Below are 17,913 nucleotides of genomic sequence, written 5' to 3' on the forward strand. Positions count from 1 at the left end.
TTTAAATTAAAAATATATATATATATATAATTTATTTCATAATTTCAACACTGGTACCGCATGTTGTGTATTTTAGTATGAGATTTTAGTTTATTACTTAACCATATATATCCTAAAGCGGGCAAATATTTGTAATTGTGATCACAGTGTCCATCGGATCCATTATAAAGCCTTAGTGCTTGGCGTGGACTGTTGAGGGTTATCTATTTACTATTAATAATAAAAGAAAATTTTATCTTATGTATGTTTTTTTTTTACATTCAAATACAGTGTTAGGGCGACTGGGACCGCGGCCCAAGTTTAGTGCGGTCTCAAGTCACCCAAAGACAGAAAAATAAACTTTAAAAATTAGAAGATTCGACTATGATTTTACAACCGCCGCCGCTGGCCTGTGTCAATTAGTATACATTCACGGGAGGATATGTTGTGGTTCTATTTAGGGCAGAACACGCGCAGTAGTTCTAAAGTTGTCCTGCATATTTTCAGTGGCAATCTTTACGACATCACGACATGGTAACCCGTTGATACAGTGCGGCGACCATAGATACAGCCTGGACTGGCACAACAAGGAGACGGTGAAGAAGCGCTGGCGGTGCATCAAGTGGGACCGCGGCTGTCGCGCCATCATCGCTACTGTCGACAACTCTATTGTGACCTTCAGGAACTCTCACACGCATTGAATATACTTAATTTGATTTTTTTACCAGATGTCTTAAGTTATTTGTACGTGTTGCACAAAAGTATGCCTAAATTTCATTCCACAGTTTTCATTTCAATGAAACTCTTAACCTAAAATTAGCAAATGGTTCGGAAAGCATAATTCGGGCATTCAGATTTTACTCTAATTTATGAGCCGTCTAGTTTTGTTTAACGTCATACAGTGTTATCAAGATTTATTTATTTAATATCTTATTTACTTATTAAAATAAATTATTAGTACACGGTTTCCCGAAATTCCTACGGGAACGGGGACAAAACTGATCTTTCCATGCATACGAGATGAGGCGAGTAAAAGCTTATCTAATAACTTACCTAATCTACGTAAATAGTATTGGTCAGCTAATTTTTTTTTATACAATTTAATTTTAAATTGAATGCTTCACATTAGTTTTATAATACTTCATTTTAGCAAACACGGTACTACGTAAAATGTAATCGTTTATTCATATATACATACATACATATGTTATGTATCAGTGATTCATTGGACACTTTCAAAAAGGCCCGGGAAACTTGAATAATGCCCAAAATGAAAGGGCAATGTGCTAATGTAATCAAATTGACTTAGGCATTATTATTATGCTTGTTGCCTATTGGGAAGTCTATGGTACGAAACAATTAAAATCAAGTTTTAAAACAGTGACAGATAGAAATGAATTGTTACAAAACCGACTCTTCGTAGACTTGTCCACCTAACCGTGTTAGTTCTACCGGCGGCAGCGGCGTCGCCGGCGTGGAGGGATCGGTTACCTGACGAGTCACCAGAGCCTCGCAGCGCCGGAGCCATGATGACTGATCCTGGTACATAGTATTTTTTTATGTCTGTTATTGTCGAGATGTCGAGGCAATGTGATAAATTAGGTAGTTCAGTTCAGTCAGTTATTTATTTTTCCCAAAATGGTTTGCATTTAAAGCGCGCGGTCATTGCCTATTAATAATATCCCAATTCCTCACCTGATTCATAATATATATTGGTTAAAATAGCAAAAAAATTGTCATTATCATACTATAGTTATTATATAATTATAATACAAATAAGTATATTAATTCACTTTTCATTTCAATCCTTTTATTATTTTTTTAAACAATAAAAATACTTAGCTTTCAATTATCAAATTCATAGATCTCTATAAAATCATTTGTTTGTAGCTTAACAAATAAGTATGAATTTTCTGTGATAAACCATACGAGGTATGATGATAATCTAACGAGGTACATATTTTTTTTAGGTTTAACAGAAATGCATTTAAGGATGTTTTTTCAAAGCGGTGGTGGTGTCGACAACGTGAAGGGGAACGTAAAAAATTTCGAATTCGAATCACCTGAGTGTTTTTCAGTGGTAGTGCAATGTAAATTACCTCAAAATTACCCCACAATTGATGATTATACTTCGCCGTTGCATCCTCGAGATTTATTTAATTCACTATGTAGTTCCACTCTTTAATGTACTGGGCATGTAGCACAATTTTAGAGTCAAAATTCAAAATTTCATATTGAAACGACTTATTTGATAGTTCCTGGTACCCCCACCAGAGGGGAGGGGCGCCCTTGCAATGACCGCACGCATCGGCCGGCCTCATTCGCTTTTTGTGTGCGGGCATCGTAGTACAGTATCTTGATATTTGTTTTTGTGATTTTCTAAGTACCCACTATGGGTAAGAGAAAGAATAAGGATTCTTCGGATTATATTAAAGCAAAGATACGGAAGTTGGAAAAACGACTACGCCGACGCCGGGAAAGTTCGTGCAGTAGTGATAAATGTAAGTTTATTTTCTATTTTTACGTAAATAATAGTTAATAACCTATGAATTGATAAAATTGGACCAGTGATATTTTATTACAAATGACATTGGATTACAATGAAAAACACACAGTGTTAAATGTTATAAATTATCCACCTACCTACATTTATATGGAAATAAACTTTCTATACACAATCAGCTTAGTTCGGAGTAGATTTATTAAATAGTACCTATGAGAATATATTTAATACACACAGTGCATTGTACTATGATGCGATCATAGTCGCGCACATGAAAGTACTGCGATGCGATCGTAGTCATGTGAACCCTTGGTTTACTATCGTGATGCGATCACGATGATACCATTACGCGTACATTTAGTCATGACGAGATCGTGACCATTATTCACTTATATTTACAGCGCCTTACGCTTATTGGGACTTATCCCCGACCCTACAATCTGTGGCTGAAAGTCCAGAGGAGTCGCCCCCCAATAGTCCTAACATAAAGTCAGCCATTGTTGATCCGGGGCCATCCACAAGCAAACAAGATGAATGTCCTGTTATAGCCACCCCAGTCGACGAGCCCAATGATAGGATTCCTATCGATATACTTGACATTTTGGGAGAATCTAAGAAAAAAATGGAGGTTTTTGGATCAAGAATTCAAGAAGAGATATCTAAACGTTGGGGGCGGATCTTGTGTGAGGGGCTGAAGAGAGAACAGAAAAAGGAGATTACCGAGAACATTTTGGTACCCGAAAATTTTCAGTTAGTCAAAGCCCCCAAGTTAAACCCCGAAATCGCAGCTGTTACAAACGATTCTACAAAAAATCGCGATAAGCGTTTAGAAGGGGCACAAGCATATCTTGGTCTAGGTATAGCTGCTTTGACAAATATAATATCATCACTTATCGAGAAAGACCTGGACAAGGTAGACCTAATTAAACGCCTTTCTGAGGTCAACAAAATCTTACTGGACTTACACTTTGAAAACACATCAAATAGACGTAAATTAATTACATATTCTTTAGACAAAAAATTCTTGGATATGATTCAAGACGTAGAAAGAGATTCCCTTCTTTTCGGTGAAAATCTTACCGATAAGATAAAAGCCTCTAAATCTGCTGAGAAGTCAGGTCTACAGATTAAGAAGACAAATTTTGCGGAAGTTTCGACGTCTAAAAAGACTACAGGACAACAGGGAAACTGGAGGGGCCCTCCCCGTCAAAATCAACGTGGCAATCGACGGGGCGGGGCCAAAACTCGACCGATTTGTCGCCCAGCGAAGACATCAGCTCCGACCACAGATCGACGCCAAGAGACATCGAAGACTCGTGCGAGACCTCGCTCCAGGACACGATAGAGGTACCAAATCTTGCTGGCAGGTTAAAATATTTTCTGTCCAGATGGAAATCCATCACGGATGACCAATTTATTCTAAAAATAATTTCAGGCTATGAAATTCCTCTCATCAAAGGTGTGTTCCAAACAAAAGAACCGATGAACACAGTTTTTTCAAAAACTGAAAACCATGCATTACACATAGAATTAAATAAATTATTACAAATAAGTGCCGTAAGATATTGTGATGATGAACCTGGTCAGTATATATCAAAAATATTTTTGATACCTAAACCAAATAATAAATTTAGATTTATACTTAATCTGAAGTCCTTCAATAAGTATGTGGACACTCAACATTTTAAAATGGAGGATCATAGGACGGCTACTAAGTTAATGTCTAGATTTTGTTATTTAGCTACCATTGACCTAAAAGATGCATATTTTTTAATAAATATGCATGAATCGTCAAAAAAATATTTAAGATTTAAATTTGAGCAACATACTTACGAATTCCAGTGTCTACCGTTTGGACTTTCTTCAGCACCATATATTTTTACAAAATTAATGAAGCCGGTTATTACTTGTCTTAGGAAAAAAGGTTTTTACTTGGTCAATTATTTGGACGATTATTTGTGCCTAGGTCATTCCTATGAAGACTGCCTAAAGTGTGTTACAGAAACTGTGCGCTTGTTGACATTTCTGGGGTTTGTAATAAACCACGACAAAAGCAAGCTGGTACCATGTCAAATTATAATTTTTTTAGGATTCGAGCTAGATTCTTATAATATGAGATTAGGACTCCCTATAGAGAAGAGACAAAAAATATTGGAATCAACTATTAAAATTTCTAGGAAAAATAAAATTTCTATTCGAGATTTTGCAAAATATCTTGGGGTACTAACATCCGCCTGTCCTGCTATTTCTTATGGTTGGATGTATACGAAGGTATTCGAACGAGAAAAATTTTTAGCCTTAAAGAAATCTAATGATAATTATGATGACTATATGTTATTAAATAAAAATCTAAGGCATGATTTTGATTGGTGGAAGACCCATATAATGAAGTCTTACAATCCTATTCGTAGTGGCCGATTCGTTCTAGAAATCTTCTCCGATTCGTCTTTAACTGGTTGGGGGTTAATGTGTCAAGGTGAACGTTCAAATGGATTTTGGGACGCTCAAGAATCGCAATATCACATAAACTTTCTAGAGCTTAAGGCAGCCTTTATAGGACTTAAATGTTTCGCCAGCAACTTACGAAATTCTGAAATATTACTTCGTATCGATAATACTGTAGCCATTTCATATATAAACCGCATGGGTGGAATAAAATTTACCCATCTTAATTACATAACTCGCGAAATATGGCAGTGGTGCGAGGAAAGGCAATTATATATCTATGCTTCATATATCAGATCTCGGGAAAACGTAGAAGCAGATGAAGAATCTAGACGAGGGAACATAGACACGGAATGGAGTCTATCTTCCACCGTTTACAACGAAATAATTCAGGAATTCGGGGAACCGGAAATCGATCTTTTCGCCTCTAGAATCAATGCGAAATGCAAAAAATATGTATCGTGGAAGAGAGACCCTTCCGCCACTAATGTTGACGCCTTTACCTTAAACTGGTCTACCAATTTCTTTTATATGTTTCCACCTTTCTCGTTAATTCTCAAGTGCCTCAGAAAAGTTATAAATGATGAAGCAGATGGCATTATTGTTGTACCACATTGGCCAAGCCAACCATGGTACCCTCTGCTACAATCACTCATGACTCATGAACCAATATTCTTTGAACCAGATAAAAATTTATTAATTTCTCCTTCCAGGGAACCTCACCCTCGATGGAAGACACTTACCCTGGTATCATGTCAATTGTCAGGACGATATTCGGACGACGCTCACTTCACCCAGCAACAATCAATATAATAATATCGTCTTTATCTAATAACTCTCTCAAACAGTATAATGTTGCATTAAAAAAGTGGTGGCATTTTTGCATTGAAAAGAATTGTGATCCTTTACATTATAATTTACCCGTAATGCTAGAATTCTTAACCGTTATATTTAACAGCGGTATTAGCTACTCCAGTTTAAATACATATCGTTCTGCACTCGGTTTAGTTTTCGGTAAATCATTTAGTGAAAATGACATAGTCGTTCGGTTTTTGAGAGGTGTATTTAGATCCCGACCTAGCTTCCCAAGATACCAATCCACCTGGGATCCTAATACCGTGCTTGATTTTGTTGCTCAATTTTTTCCGAACGAAGAATTATCATTAACGAGAATTACTAAAAAAGTAGCAATTCTACTCGCATTGTCATCTGGACAACGAGTTCAGACATTGTCGCTGATAAGACTATCAAATATTAAAATTCATGATTCTAAAATTGAAATAATAATTAATGATATGATTAAAACCTCAGAAATGAATCGTTCCATGCCTCATTTGGTAATTCCGTTCTTTCCTGGTAGAAAAGAAATATGTCCCGCGAGGGCGCTTCTGTCTTACATAGATTGTACAAAACGTCATCGTTCTATAGCCAACACAGAACGATTGTTCCTAACCACCAGGAAACCATTTCATAATGCCAGCCCATCGACTATAAGTCGATGGATCAAGGAGATAATGAGTGAAAGCGGGATAAATATTGAAATTTTTTCGGCCCATAGCACTCGCCATGCTTCTACCTCGGCGGCGCTCCGCCATGGGCTGTCCGTTGATATAATTAAAAAATCCGCTGGTTGGTCAGGAAACAGTTTTACGTTTGCTAAATTCTATAATCGTCCTTTAAATGAAAGTGACGACAGAAGCAACTTCGCGGAAGCAATTATTAATTAATTTTCATTTATAAGTCGTCAAATAAGTATAAGCTAATTAGTTTTCATTTCGTTATTAAACTATTCACTGCAAAAAGACTTTTAATAACTGATCCTGTACTACTCCAAATTTTACAAACTCTAAACATCCTACATAGTGAATTAAATAAATCTCGAGGATGCAACGGCGAAGTATAATTAATGGTTAAACAAACTTACCTTAGCGACGTTTGACCATAATTATACAAGACGTTGCATCCGAAGAGATTTATAACCCTCCCAACCCTATAATATATAAAAATATATCATATACCCTAGACAACAATATATTGTAAAATTTGACTCTAAAAACAATGAGGCCGGCCGATGCGTGCGGTCATTGCAAGGGCGCCCCTCCCCTCTGGTGGGGGTACCAGGAACTATCAAATAAGTCGTTTCAATATGAAATTTTGAATTTTGACTCTAAAATTGTGCTACATGCCCAGTACATTAAAGAGTGGAACTACATAGTGAATTAAATAAATCTCTTCGGATGCAACGTCTTGTATAATTATGGTCAAACGTCGCTAAGGTAAGTTTGTTTAACCATTAATTATATTTTGTTTACTCGAATGTTTGTTGCCAATTTTTCGAAGATTACTAAATCCATCTGGCTGGTTCAAAGAGCTTATCGAAATAAAAAAACATATCGAAAAGTGTACAGTTGCAAGTGAGCCACTTCCCAAGTAAATTGCTTTGCGAAAATTGACATTAGAGTATTTAATATCGATAAAAATAAGAGCGATTGTCATGAAAAATACAACATCACACTAGATATTGATCACAAACATTACTTGCATTGAACATAATAAATATACATATAAATTATATAAAGTAACCCACAAGTGCACGCGTAGGTACCTGTTTACGGCATAAACACGTGACACGTAACCCCTCTTGTCTGAATATAAAAAGTTTTTACAAAAATGTCATTCAATGTTTTTACAAAAAAATCAAATCATATATAAATAATAAAATATAATAAATATATTACAACAAATTACACAGATAAAGCTAGCCCTAAAGTAAGTTCGTAACTAACTCAACGATACTATATTTTATAACATATACATATATAGATAAACATCCAAGACCCGCCAATCAGAAAAAGATCATTTTCCATCATGACCCGACCGGGGATCGAACTAGAGACCTCTCGGTTCAGAGGCAAGCACTTTACCCCTGCCCCACCGAGGTCGTCAAAATATATTTAGGATCATTATGATAATTCATAGACTGTAACAATGCAGCATTATACAAAGATTTAAAGTTTGTTGGAGAGTCTATTTTCAAAAAGTATAAAAAGAAAATCAAACTTAACCATTGTCACAGTATTTTCTTCACTGGTGTTTTTATAATACAAGGGCCTTCGAATAGTCATAAAACACAAACATTTGTCATTTAGCCTATTTTGTATATTTTATTATTATACGAGTAAGGTACTAATGTCTGCTATGACCTATATTATATAGGATATGAACCATGAATATGTATTAATATATACGTACTATGTATATTATGATATTACATATGCATTTTAAGTGCACCACTTAACTTTGACGTTAACTTTAACCTGCGTGTCACTGACGTTCATAGAAAATGACGTCCTTTACGTTATTCTGTGCAGGTGCAACTTTGACGTTTTTTTAGTTAACGTAAAAGTTGACTGAAACCACCTTTAGAGTCACCGAGTTTGTAATTAACAATATTTTTAATTTTTTCGTATTGATTTATAAATACAATTTAAACCCGGAAGTTTTAATAAAAATGTACAAATAGAAATACATAGATTACTCATATAATCATTAAACCTAAACAAATCACGACTGACACCTTCAAACTGAGCCCACACACGTCATGTTATTTTAATAATGTCTTAGTATATATCTAAAGTTATTCACAGAGCACAGGACAGACGCGGTGATCCGCCATCGCCATCAGTTGGCAAGGATTGTGACTATGAGCATTTATTTATTAGAAATAGGCTGATGATACATTCTTCTCTCTCTATTTTACTAGTTCTATTTTTTCTAGTTTGGTTTGTGAGTTCGCTGGTTAAACACAAATAGAACAAAAACCAAATAGATGAGTGAATTGTGTCAAAGATGCCGTGAATGCAAGGGGAGCTGTGGGGAATTAATAATATATTCACTTCACTTCAATATTCGCTAAAAATTTTGGGACATTTTGTAGAACTCATTGTAATGTCGCAAATAGTTATACATTTTTATTGTCTACAGTTGTGTTTTCAACTTCGAAGTACGGAAAACCAGTGATACTTCTGGGTTGGCATCGGTTTAACCTTCATTCCAGCAGTAGAGGCCAACGAGGCTTCTTTGTGTGCGTTAAGCGACCGTCGTTGGGTTGCCGCGCTTGGGTCAAGACTCATGATTCCGAAGTCTATGCCATCAACAACCAACATAGCCACAACTGATCCAGAAAAATAAGCGAAAGTTCTGTTTGATGTGTAATCACAAACTTGATAAATTGCAAATATTATAAATTGATCTATCATAAAGTAATTTATTTTTATTTTTGAAAACAGAATAGTAGAAAATATATAAAATTAACTTCTTACATTCGTATTTATATGTGTTATGGACCAAGTGATGAATTATAACATTATGAATAATACACCTTGAATATGGACAATCCAGTTCGGGCGAAATAAGTTGAATCATCTAATTTATCAAACTGACTGTACCTTATGAATATTGTCGGGTGGTTGTTGGGCAATTAGTTTATGCAAGAATTACCTAGGTTTATTTGGTTTTTATATATTAGACTATATATTGAGTGAGTAAATTTTAGGATTACTCAATCGGCTGTTGAAATAATTAATCGTTAAAATAAGACAAGTTTATTCTTGCATAAATTTAATGCATATATAATATACTTTAATATTAAGAAGTATGAATTATTCCAGGTCCATTTTACACGACATCGCGAATGGGCAGGCCGGTGCTGCTGCTGCACGGGCACAGATACAACCACCACAGTGTGAACAAAACCAAGTCAGTCTGGCGCTGCGTCAAGTGGTGCGATCATCGCTGTCGCAGCTCCGTCACCACCATCGACAAATTGGTCGTCAAACACAACTCCAACCATACGCACTATTAAACCGGGTTCACGTGTAATTTGCTTTACACCATCAACAAAGATATGTCAACATTCAGACATTTTTTTTACTTCACATTTTTGCTTGCATCAACAATGCTGCTTGTTCTTGCTTTCCATGCCCGGAGGAACACACGTCCATTAAATGCTTTGGTCGAAGGGCAAGGCCCTGTCATATCATCGGACATTTTGATTGCTAGAGAAGCTTGAATGTTGTCCACAGAGTGTTTCAGAAACAATTATTTTGTATACGTTTTTGTATATATTATATTATGTTCTTTAAAAACTTTCGCTGAAGACCGGCTTTGGATTAACAATAGCATGTCGTACCCACCACTATTGCAGCGACGATATTAAATATTCTTAAATAAATGAAACTACAAAGTCCATAAAACTTCTCATAAAGCAACTACTTTTGCCTAAACTAATTTTATGCTAACTATTTGTGAGCTTCAATAAAATTTGCGATAACATTAATATTCGTTCTGTCAGGTTGTGGCAGAATATAGTACTTTGCTCTGAGTAAAGTAATAACTGAGTGATGATCTTTTGCTAAATAGCTGCAACGGTCACAAGATCTTTAGTGTTAAGTGTAATTTTCAATTTTAGGGTCATTAAGTTGTATTTTTTTCTAAATCTCTTGTGTGTGCTTTTGTTACTTTGATTACTATTTATTATTGTATTCTAAGCAGAATATAATGGACATGTGCTCATTTTACCGAATGTTTAGTTTGTAAGCAAAGGTGATTCTACATGTGTATATGAAAATGGTGTGGTGGATCTAATTGTATGCCCTTTGAAAAGGGTTAAAATTGAATAAAAAACTTTGGTCAGTGCTCTTTTCTGTTCGATCCGGTGAGATATCCGAAAAATAATAAAAATCATAGTGCTATTAAACAGAATTTAAAATGTTTTGGAGTTCAATCTTAGAGCTATCGTGGGCATCATTGATGTGATACGTTACTGCTACAATACGGATAAAATTAATTATGGACAAAATTAAATTGTATCAATTGGTTAAGAAAGTATTCAATTTATTTTTAATAATTATGTTTCGAACGTTTTTCTTTTTTGACAATATGCAATCCACATTTCAAAAGTTCAACTTCATTGGGTCCGATCAGATTCAATTATGACACTTTTATTTACTTTCTTTCAGAGCCTGTTTTCTCTGTTTCGAAGTATGGGAGGCCAGTGCTGCTTCTTGGTGGGCATCGGTACAACCAGTACAATAACGACAGGTCCAAGGCTGTCTGGAGATGTGACCGGTGGAGGAGATGGAAATGTCGCAGCGCCGTAGTCACTGTAGATAACGTAATAGTTCGGTCGTTCGTTCAACCTCATTCTCACGCTCAACTTTATTAACGACGTGTCTCCATTTTATGAACGAGAAATATTATATAAGTAATTACGGTGGCGGTCCAGTCCTTAAAGGTGCTAGTTTTTGATCGAAAGGTGAGGTTTGTATCCTACTCGTGACAACCAGTTTGTATTCCAATCTGTCTCACATGTAGTGGTTTACATAGACCTGCTTCAGGCGAAGGAAAACATCGTGTGGAAACCTGCAAATTCGTTACTATTTCGTTTACTATATTGTATGGGACTACTATTTTATATTATTTTGCTTGCAAGTACAAACGATCTTATGTAGTTCGGTAAACATTCTATGAAAACCACGATTAAATGAAAGATAAATAAAAAAATAATATATAAATGGATTAAATAGTTGTAAAATGACTTATAACTCTTGGGTATGCTCATAAAGTTTTGTTCATTCTCATACCAATTCGGGGTTTTGATATAAGTATATTGTTATTTATTTAGTTTTTTTATTATTTTGTTCTCAGTTGATTATTATGACATTAAGATATTCTAATATATTCCCACTCCAAATATGAAAAATATATGATTTTAATCACAGTAATTAACAATAAATAATGTTTATTTCAATTTTTGTATTAAAAAATATGTTTTTATTTGGCTTTTGCATAATATACAACTTTAATGATTTTTGTCTAATTGCTATACCAAAAACACTATCCTTCTTGAATAACCCACAAGGCCATATAAATCTCCGCCAACCACGTTCATGTGTTTGACGCATTTTGTCATTTCCAGACATAATGTTCACTACCTCACGTTTCGGGCGGCCGGTGATCCTGTACGGTGGTCACCGGTACAACCTGCACAAGAACGAGAACTGCAAGGCTGTGTGGAGGTGCGTCAAATGGCGGGACGGCCGCTGCAGGGCCCGCCTCGTCACCGTCGAAAACGTTCTAGTCAATGTTAAGGATGATCACACACATGACATTCCGCACGTTTTTGGACCTCGTGTTCTGCATCTGACAGTTTGAACTGTGTTTGTACGACGATCTAATACGAAACGAAGCTATCAAAAGCATAATAAAAAGATTTGTGATTGTTGTAAAAAGAAATAATTACATCGGAAACCAAGATATAATTTTGATTTCTGGACCAACATTGAAAATACTTGAGCTATTGAGCCTACAAAGGAAGCCTCAATGGAAGGGCTAAGCACACGTTTATGGATTAGATTCGCCTATAATCATCAACAAGGAAATATTCCGACATCACATATTAGAAATATTCTAAGATTTCACGACTTATTCTTGTATTTGGCTTCTTTTTATTTTACAATAGAGTTTTAAAATAGTTTTTAATCATTTTTTTTACTCATTTAAATTAAGTATATCTGACTACAGTATACATTTTTTTACATAATTTATTGACAAAGTCTTTGTGTACTTTATGTGTGATAAGTATTGTATGGAATTAAATAATAAATACTAGTGTCTGGCATAATCAAGTTTTATTTATATTTATAAAGTATATAAAGCTGTTATGATGCAGTTGATTGAAATAAAATAAAAAAGCAATCATTTAATTCTCAAAGTATAAGTTTAAAAATTATTTTTGTAAATATACGGTATTCTACTTCAAGACGCGGTAAACCGGTTTTGATGATCGGTAGAAACCGATTTTGCCAAAGCAGTCGTTCTAAAGGTCCTAAGATTCGGTGGTTGTGTGACCAATGGGGCAAGTGTTGCAGGGTCTCCGTGACTACAATAGATGGTGTCATAATAAAGACAAATAACAAACACAACCATTTTTAACTGTCTTACCGACGATGAATGAATTTTATGTAAATTATTAAACAAATACATATTTAGGATCACGTGGATTTACGATATACTATAGTTTACTAATAAAAAGTATTCAGTTTTGTTCAGGATATTTTCATTGCATAAATATGACTATCCGCTTTATTCTAATGCCGGTGTATGCCTGTGAAAATCTATGGGAGAGGCTACAAACAGAAAATTTCTTGTAACTGAGTTTGCCATTTATAAGTTCCATAAACCTTATATGTGATGAATGCAATAAAATGTATCAATTTCTAGAGCCTATGTACGCGATAACCAATAGGGGGACGCCAGTGATCCAAATGGGCAGGTACCGGTATTACCGACGTAACTGTTACAAGGGACCCAAAGTACAATGGCTGTGCTCTAAATGGACGTCAGCGTGCAGAGCTAGCATAATAACCGTCGGTGAGGAGATCGTCAAGGTGAAGAGTGATCATAATCATTAAGATCAAGTGGGTTGACTCCACTTCCCAGTCAACAAGTTTCAGTTACAATACCATGTCTGGAATAGATTACCTCGCATTTTTCTGTTTCACATTTTAAAATTATTATTAAAACTTAATTTAGCTACATATTTGTATTATGCTTTCCCCGGCGTTTATATTCAATTAAATTCACGAAGATGTAACTGGTTCTAGAGGTTATTTGTATATGTTAATACTTTTGTTGCCTAATAAGTCTATTTGTTGTGTATTTAAAAATTATGTACGAACATGAAGTTATCCTCTATATATTGTGTTTAATTTTAGATGAGCTAGCCTATACTACTTCGGAATGCGGCAAATCCGTAATTCAAGTCGGTAAATACTTTCGCAATAATCCTGTTCAATCAAGAAAAAGAATTTGGCGGTGCATAATTTGTACGATTTATGTAGGTATTGCGGGACAGTCTGAGGGAGAGTCACCGTCACTAGTAGTCTTATTAATCTTTAGTTCAGAGTAATAACTCAGTATGTTGAATCGAACTAGATAAAATCAGAATGAAGATAATGAAATATAGAAGATCTGGCGAGTCAGGCGGCGAGGACAAATTATATATAATATAACTTGTCGCTTAGTTCCAGAGTATACGACAACTAAGTTGGGAAAGCCATTGCTGCGACTTGGTCCCTACCAGTACACGTTAGACTGCCGCTACAGCACTGGCCCGAAGGCTATATGGCGTTGCAAGCATAAGTTTAAAGGCTGCAGAGCAACCGTAACCATTTTCGAAGATGTCATTGTCAATAATAAATGTGACCATAATCACTAACGCCTCTAAAAATTATGAATTATTAATTACGTTTGCCTTTCTTTCGTGCATGTATTTAATGTTGTTGTGCTAATAGGAATGTTTTGATTTTCACTTTTTGTTCATAAGTATTTTAATTCATGACATTTTTCTTTGGAATACATAAGTTTTTGGTTTCATTTTACAGTTTATAGCGATTGTAGTACTATACTATGCATATTAAATGCCATTTAGAATAGAACCCATGAGGTGTGGTGATTCACGATTCGAGTACCACCCACGAATCCTGTAAAAATAAAAAAAAAACGATTTTATTTCGTTTGATATTTCCTAGCTAACAGAAAAATATTTTTTTAGGATCTGTTTATGTGTACACAAAAACAAAGTTTGGTAAACCCATGCTTCAGATAGGCGCTCACAGATACGTTCGAGATCATCGGTGTAAAGGGCCCAAAGTTGTGTGGCGTTGCAGTTCTGTATATAAAGGTTGCAAATCTGTTCTATTTTTAGTAAACCATGTCATTGTTAGCACTAAAAACGAACATAACCATTGAATAAACCACTTACTAAGTAAAATAAATAATTTGTCGTTTTTTTGTTATAATAACAATGGACAATTGAATAATGATTCTGGATTTTGTTTACTTTGAACGGTAAACCGGTTGAGTTCGTTATGATTTTTTTATCATAGTTACCGCTACAGGTTTCACTGAAAATAAATGAGGTTAACGTTACGTCGCTCTTGCAGACAACGCTTCTTATAACAAGTATTCTTAATTGAGTTTTAATTTTTACAGTGCCCAAATATACAGTATCGAGGTATGGAAAACCGGTAATAGAGATGGGAGGATACCGGTACCGATGCAGCAGGGTGACAGGCAGTCGCGCGATGTGGCTGTGTATCAAGTGGAGCTCGGGCTGCAGGGCTTCGCTGGTCACTGTCGATGGCGAAGTATGCGCGCAGAGAAACACGCACAGTCATTTCAAATCTTAGAATTAACTGAGTATGCAGTAATTTTGAAGAGGTAGAGCTGTTAAAAAGTATTTTGGTATTTTTTATATCTTAATTGAGGACAAAAGCTATTAACCGGTGTTGCTATTTTTATGTTTGAATTAAAATATGTAAGCAACTACATTTTTTTTTCTATATATATGTAATCTAGTGTGTTAGAAATTGTATTTAAATCATGCCTAATAATTATCTTAAGGTAATTAAAGTTTAAAATAAGGTTTGATTTGTTTAACATATTTTTGGAACGAAAACTCAATCTGCATAAATTTTTTGCAAAGTGCACACATGGCTACTCGTTAAGTTTGTATATATGTAGGTGGATCCTTTGAGTGGTACATGGTTTGTATACGGTTCTATTTCTTTTTCAGAAACATGGGACGACTCGCAGTCATATAAGCTATGGTAAGTTTTGTTTTATTTATACTATTGGCTTTATTATGTGTGGTTTACCAAACATTCATAACACGATCACATAATTTTCAGAAATATGTTTTTACACTTTTATTAATCTTTTGAGTTATCTCGTTCAGACAGAATTAATAATAAATACTCATTCATAGTTCATGATATAATGTTGAATTGGGTTTCAAGTTTGTGTCAGTATTATTGAGAAAGCATATCAACTTAATAGCGTTTGAAACTATTTTTGTTATTCGGTTGACTTGGCAATTAGTTTTACGCATTTAATTCCAGAAATCAACAGCATCTTCGTTCAACGCATAGCCAGCCACGCCAGTTGTCAAATAATTTGTTCTCGAAGCCACTTTTTTTTGGTGAGCCAGAGCAAGAAACTGCGTGAATATGAAAAGATTAGACAAGCTCATAAAGTAAACGATGATCATCAAACTTATAACACAAGTCATAATAGTCCCTAGTACATAATATCTCGATGTTTATCATTTTTTAAATGAGAAAAACAAGTGAGTGCTCGAGCGGGCATTGTGCACAATTGAGCTATCGTGACCATGTCGCTGTCTGTACATCGGCTTGGAGGCGTAAGGAGAATAAATGATTCGGCTGTACCTGTCACAGGCCAAATGTCCACTGCTCAGAAGGAATGTCAAAGAAACTCATTTAACACTATAGGTTCCCATGATGTCAGATAGCTTTCTATGGTTTTTTACATCAAGATTATCCTGCATTAAGCATAAAAAGGTAAATCTGGAATAAAAAGAGACATGTGTATTATGTGCTATGGAATAAAGGGTAGTAATTCCCTAATAGTTTTGACATTGGAGCTTTAAGAAAAGTTTATCGCTTTCTTAAAAAGTCGGCAATGGTTGCCGCTGTGTTGTAAAATTAAATATTTGATGAAAACCATAGATTAAGTATTTGATTTTTTGTCGAATAATAAAAAATTCCTATTCCCTTCTCAAATTAAGTAAATAGTAGATTGATGCGTCTATTGATTGTAAATAGACGCATTTTAAAGGTGAGGGGGATAGTTACGTCCAGCGTAAGATGTTGTTAGTTTGACGACCTCGGTGGCGCAGTGGTAAAGTTCTTGCCACTGAACCGAGAGGTCCTGGGTTCGATCCCCGGTCGGGTCATGATAGAAAATTATCTTTTTCTGATTGATCCGGGTCTTGGATGTTTATCTATTTATGTATTTGTTATAAAATATAGTATCGTTGAGTTAGTATCCCATAACACAAGTATAGAACTTACTTTGGGGCTAGCTCAATCTGTGTGATTTTTCCGAATATATTTACTTATAGCTTATAGCTGATTAGGCGAAGATTTTACCTTACGTGCAAGAGAAGTGAAATTTATGTATCTTATTATAAGTTAAGATTGTTTACATAATAAGACTTCTAAGAAAAATGGAGCTTAAGTGTTTTTCCAGACTTTTATTGCAATTAGCAAAATAAAAAAAAGATATACAATAAGTACCTATTTAAAAAAATCGTAGTCATTTAATGTATTTATAATTATTAAGGTTTTAAATATTACACTTCTACTTAGATGATTTTTTATTCTTATCATACATAAATTAGTCGTACAGTCAAGTGTCTTATTTCAATAATAGCTTGTAGAAATACGAGATAAAATAAAATTGAAATTGAAATATGCCCGTAGTTTTTTAAATTATACATTGTGTCTCTAACTGGCTGAACAACAAGAACCATACAAATCTATAAAACAAGTTGCCAGCCTGTTTCATATAAAAGAGTAAAGTAAAAGGAAACTAATGGTATTGTTTGTTAAAAAAATATTATTTTTAAATTTCAGTGTCATATTCCACGACTCGGTGTGGCCGCCCAGTTATAGTGATTGGTCAGTACCGGTACAATCAGAACAGCACTAGAGGACCTAAAGTACTGTGGATCTGCTCTCGATGGCACAAGAAATGTCGGGCTAGCCTCACTACCTTCGAAGGGAATATCATTAAAATGCGTAACGAGCATATTCATTGACTAATTATGTTATTGTTTGATCAATATTTTAAAACTTTTTCGTTTCCCAAAATATAATTAGTTCAGTATATTTTTGTGTTTGTATTGAACCACGATATACTTATGTGTATTTTTTAATTCATCCTGCAGTGATGGAATTATTGCTAAAATATAAGTATTTCTCAGAAAAGAAGGTATCAAATCGAAGTCTCATATTTTGTTTCAGTATCATATACTACGTCTCGGTGTGGCCGACCAGTTCTAGAGATGGGCCGGTACCGGTACAATCAGAACATTGCTAGAGGATTCAAAGTGTTGT

The 17,913-nt window shown here is 34.9% G+C and overlaps 2 protein-coding genes across 36 annotated transcripts in view; both read left to right on the forward strand.

Annotated features, from left to right (window-relative positions):
- The window catches only part of mod(mdg4) (modifier of mdg4), a 167,753-nt gene that overhangs the window by 62,429 nt on the left and 87,411 nt on the right, over positions 1-17,913 (forward strand). Inside the window, exon 5 of one of the 35 annotated variants that reach the window (XM_053749152.1) lies at positions 11,907-12,157. The exons of the other annotated variants lie outside the window; for them this stretch is intronic. Coding sequence (XP_053605127.1) covers positions 11,907-12,142 — 236 coding nt within the window. The 3' untranslated portion in view covers positions 12,143-12,157. Of the gene's footprint in view, positions 1-11,906; positions 12,158-17,913 lie in introns of those variants that run through there. 35 annotated transcript variants of the gene reach the window in all.
- On the forward strand, positions 2,372-6,068 carry LOC135309787 (uncharacterized). The gene is made up of 3 exons (XM_064436170.1): positions 2,372-2,480; positions 2,884-3,829; positions 5,641-6,068. The coding sequence occupies exons 1-2, from the start codon at positions 2,372-2,374 to the stop codon at positions 3,825-3,827; spliced, it is 1,053 nt and encodes a 350-aa protein (XP_064292240.1). The 3' UTR covers positions 3,828-3,829; positions 5,641-6,068.

The sequence above is a fragment of the Plodia interpunctella genome, chromosome 9, assembly GCF_027563975.2.
Source record: "Plodia interpunctella isolate USDA-ARS_2022_Savannah chromosome 9, ilPloInte3.2, whole genome shotgun sequence".
Classification (NCBI taxonomy): Eukaryota; Metazoa; Arthropoda; class Insecta; order Lepidoptera; family Pyralidae; genus Plodia; species Plodia interpunctella.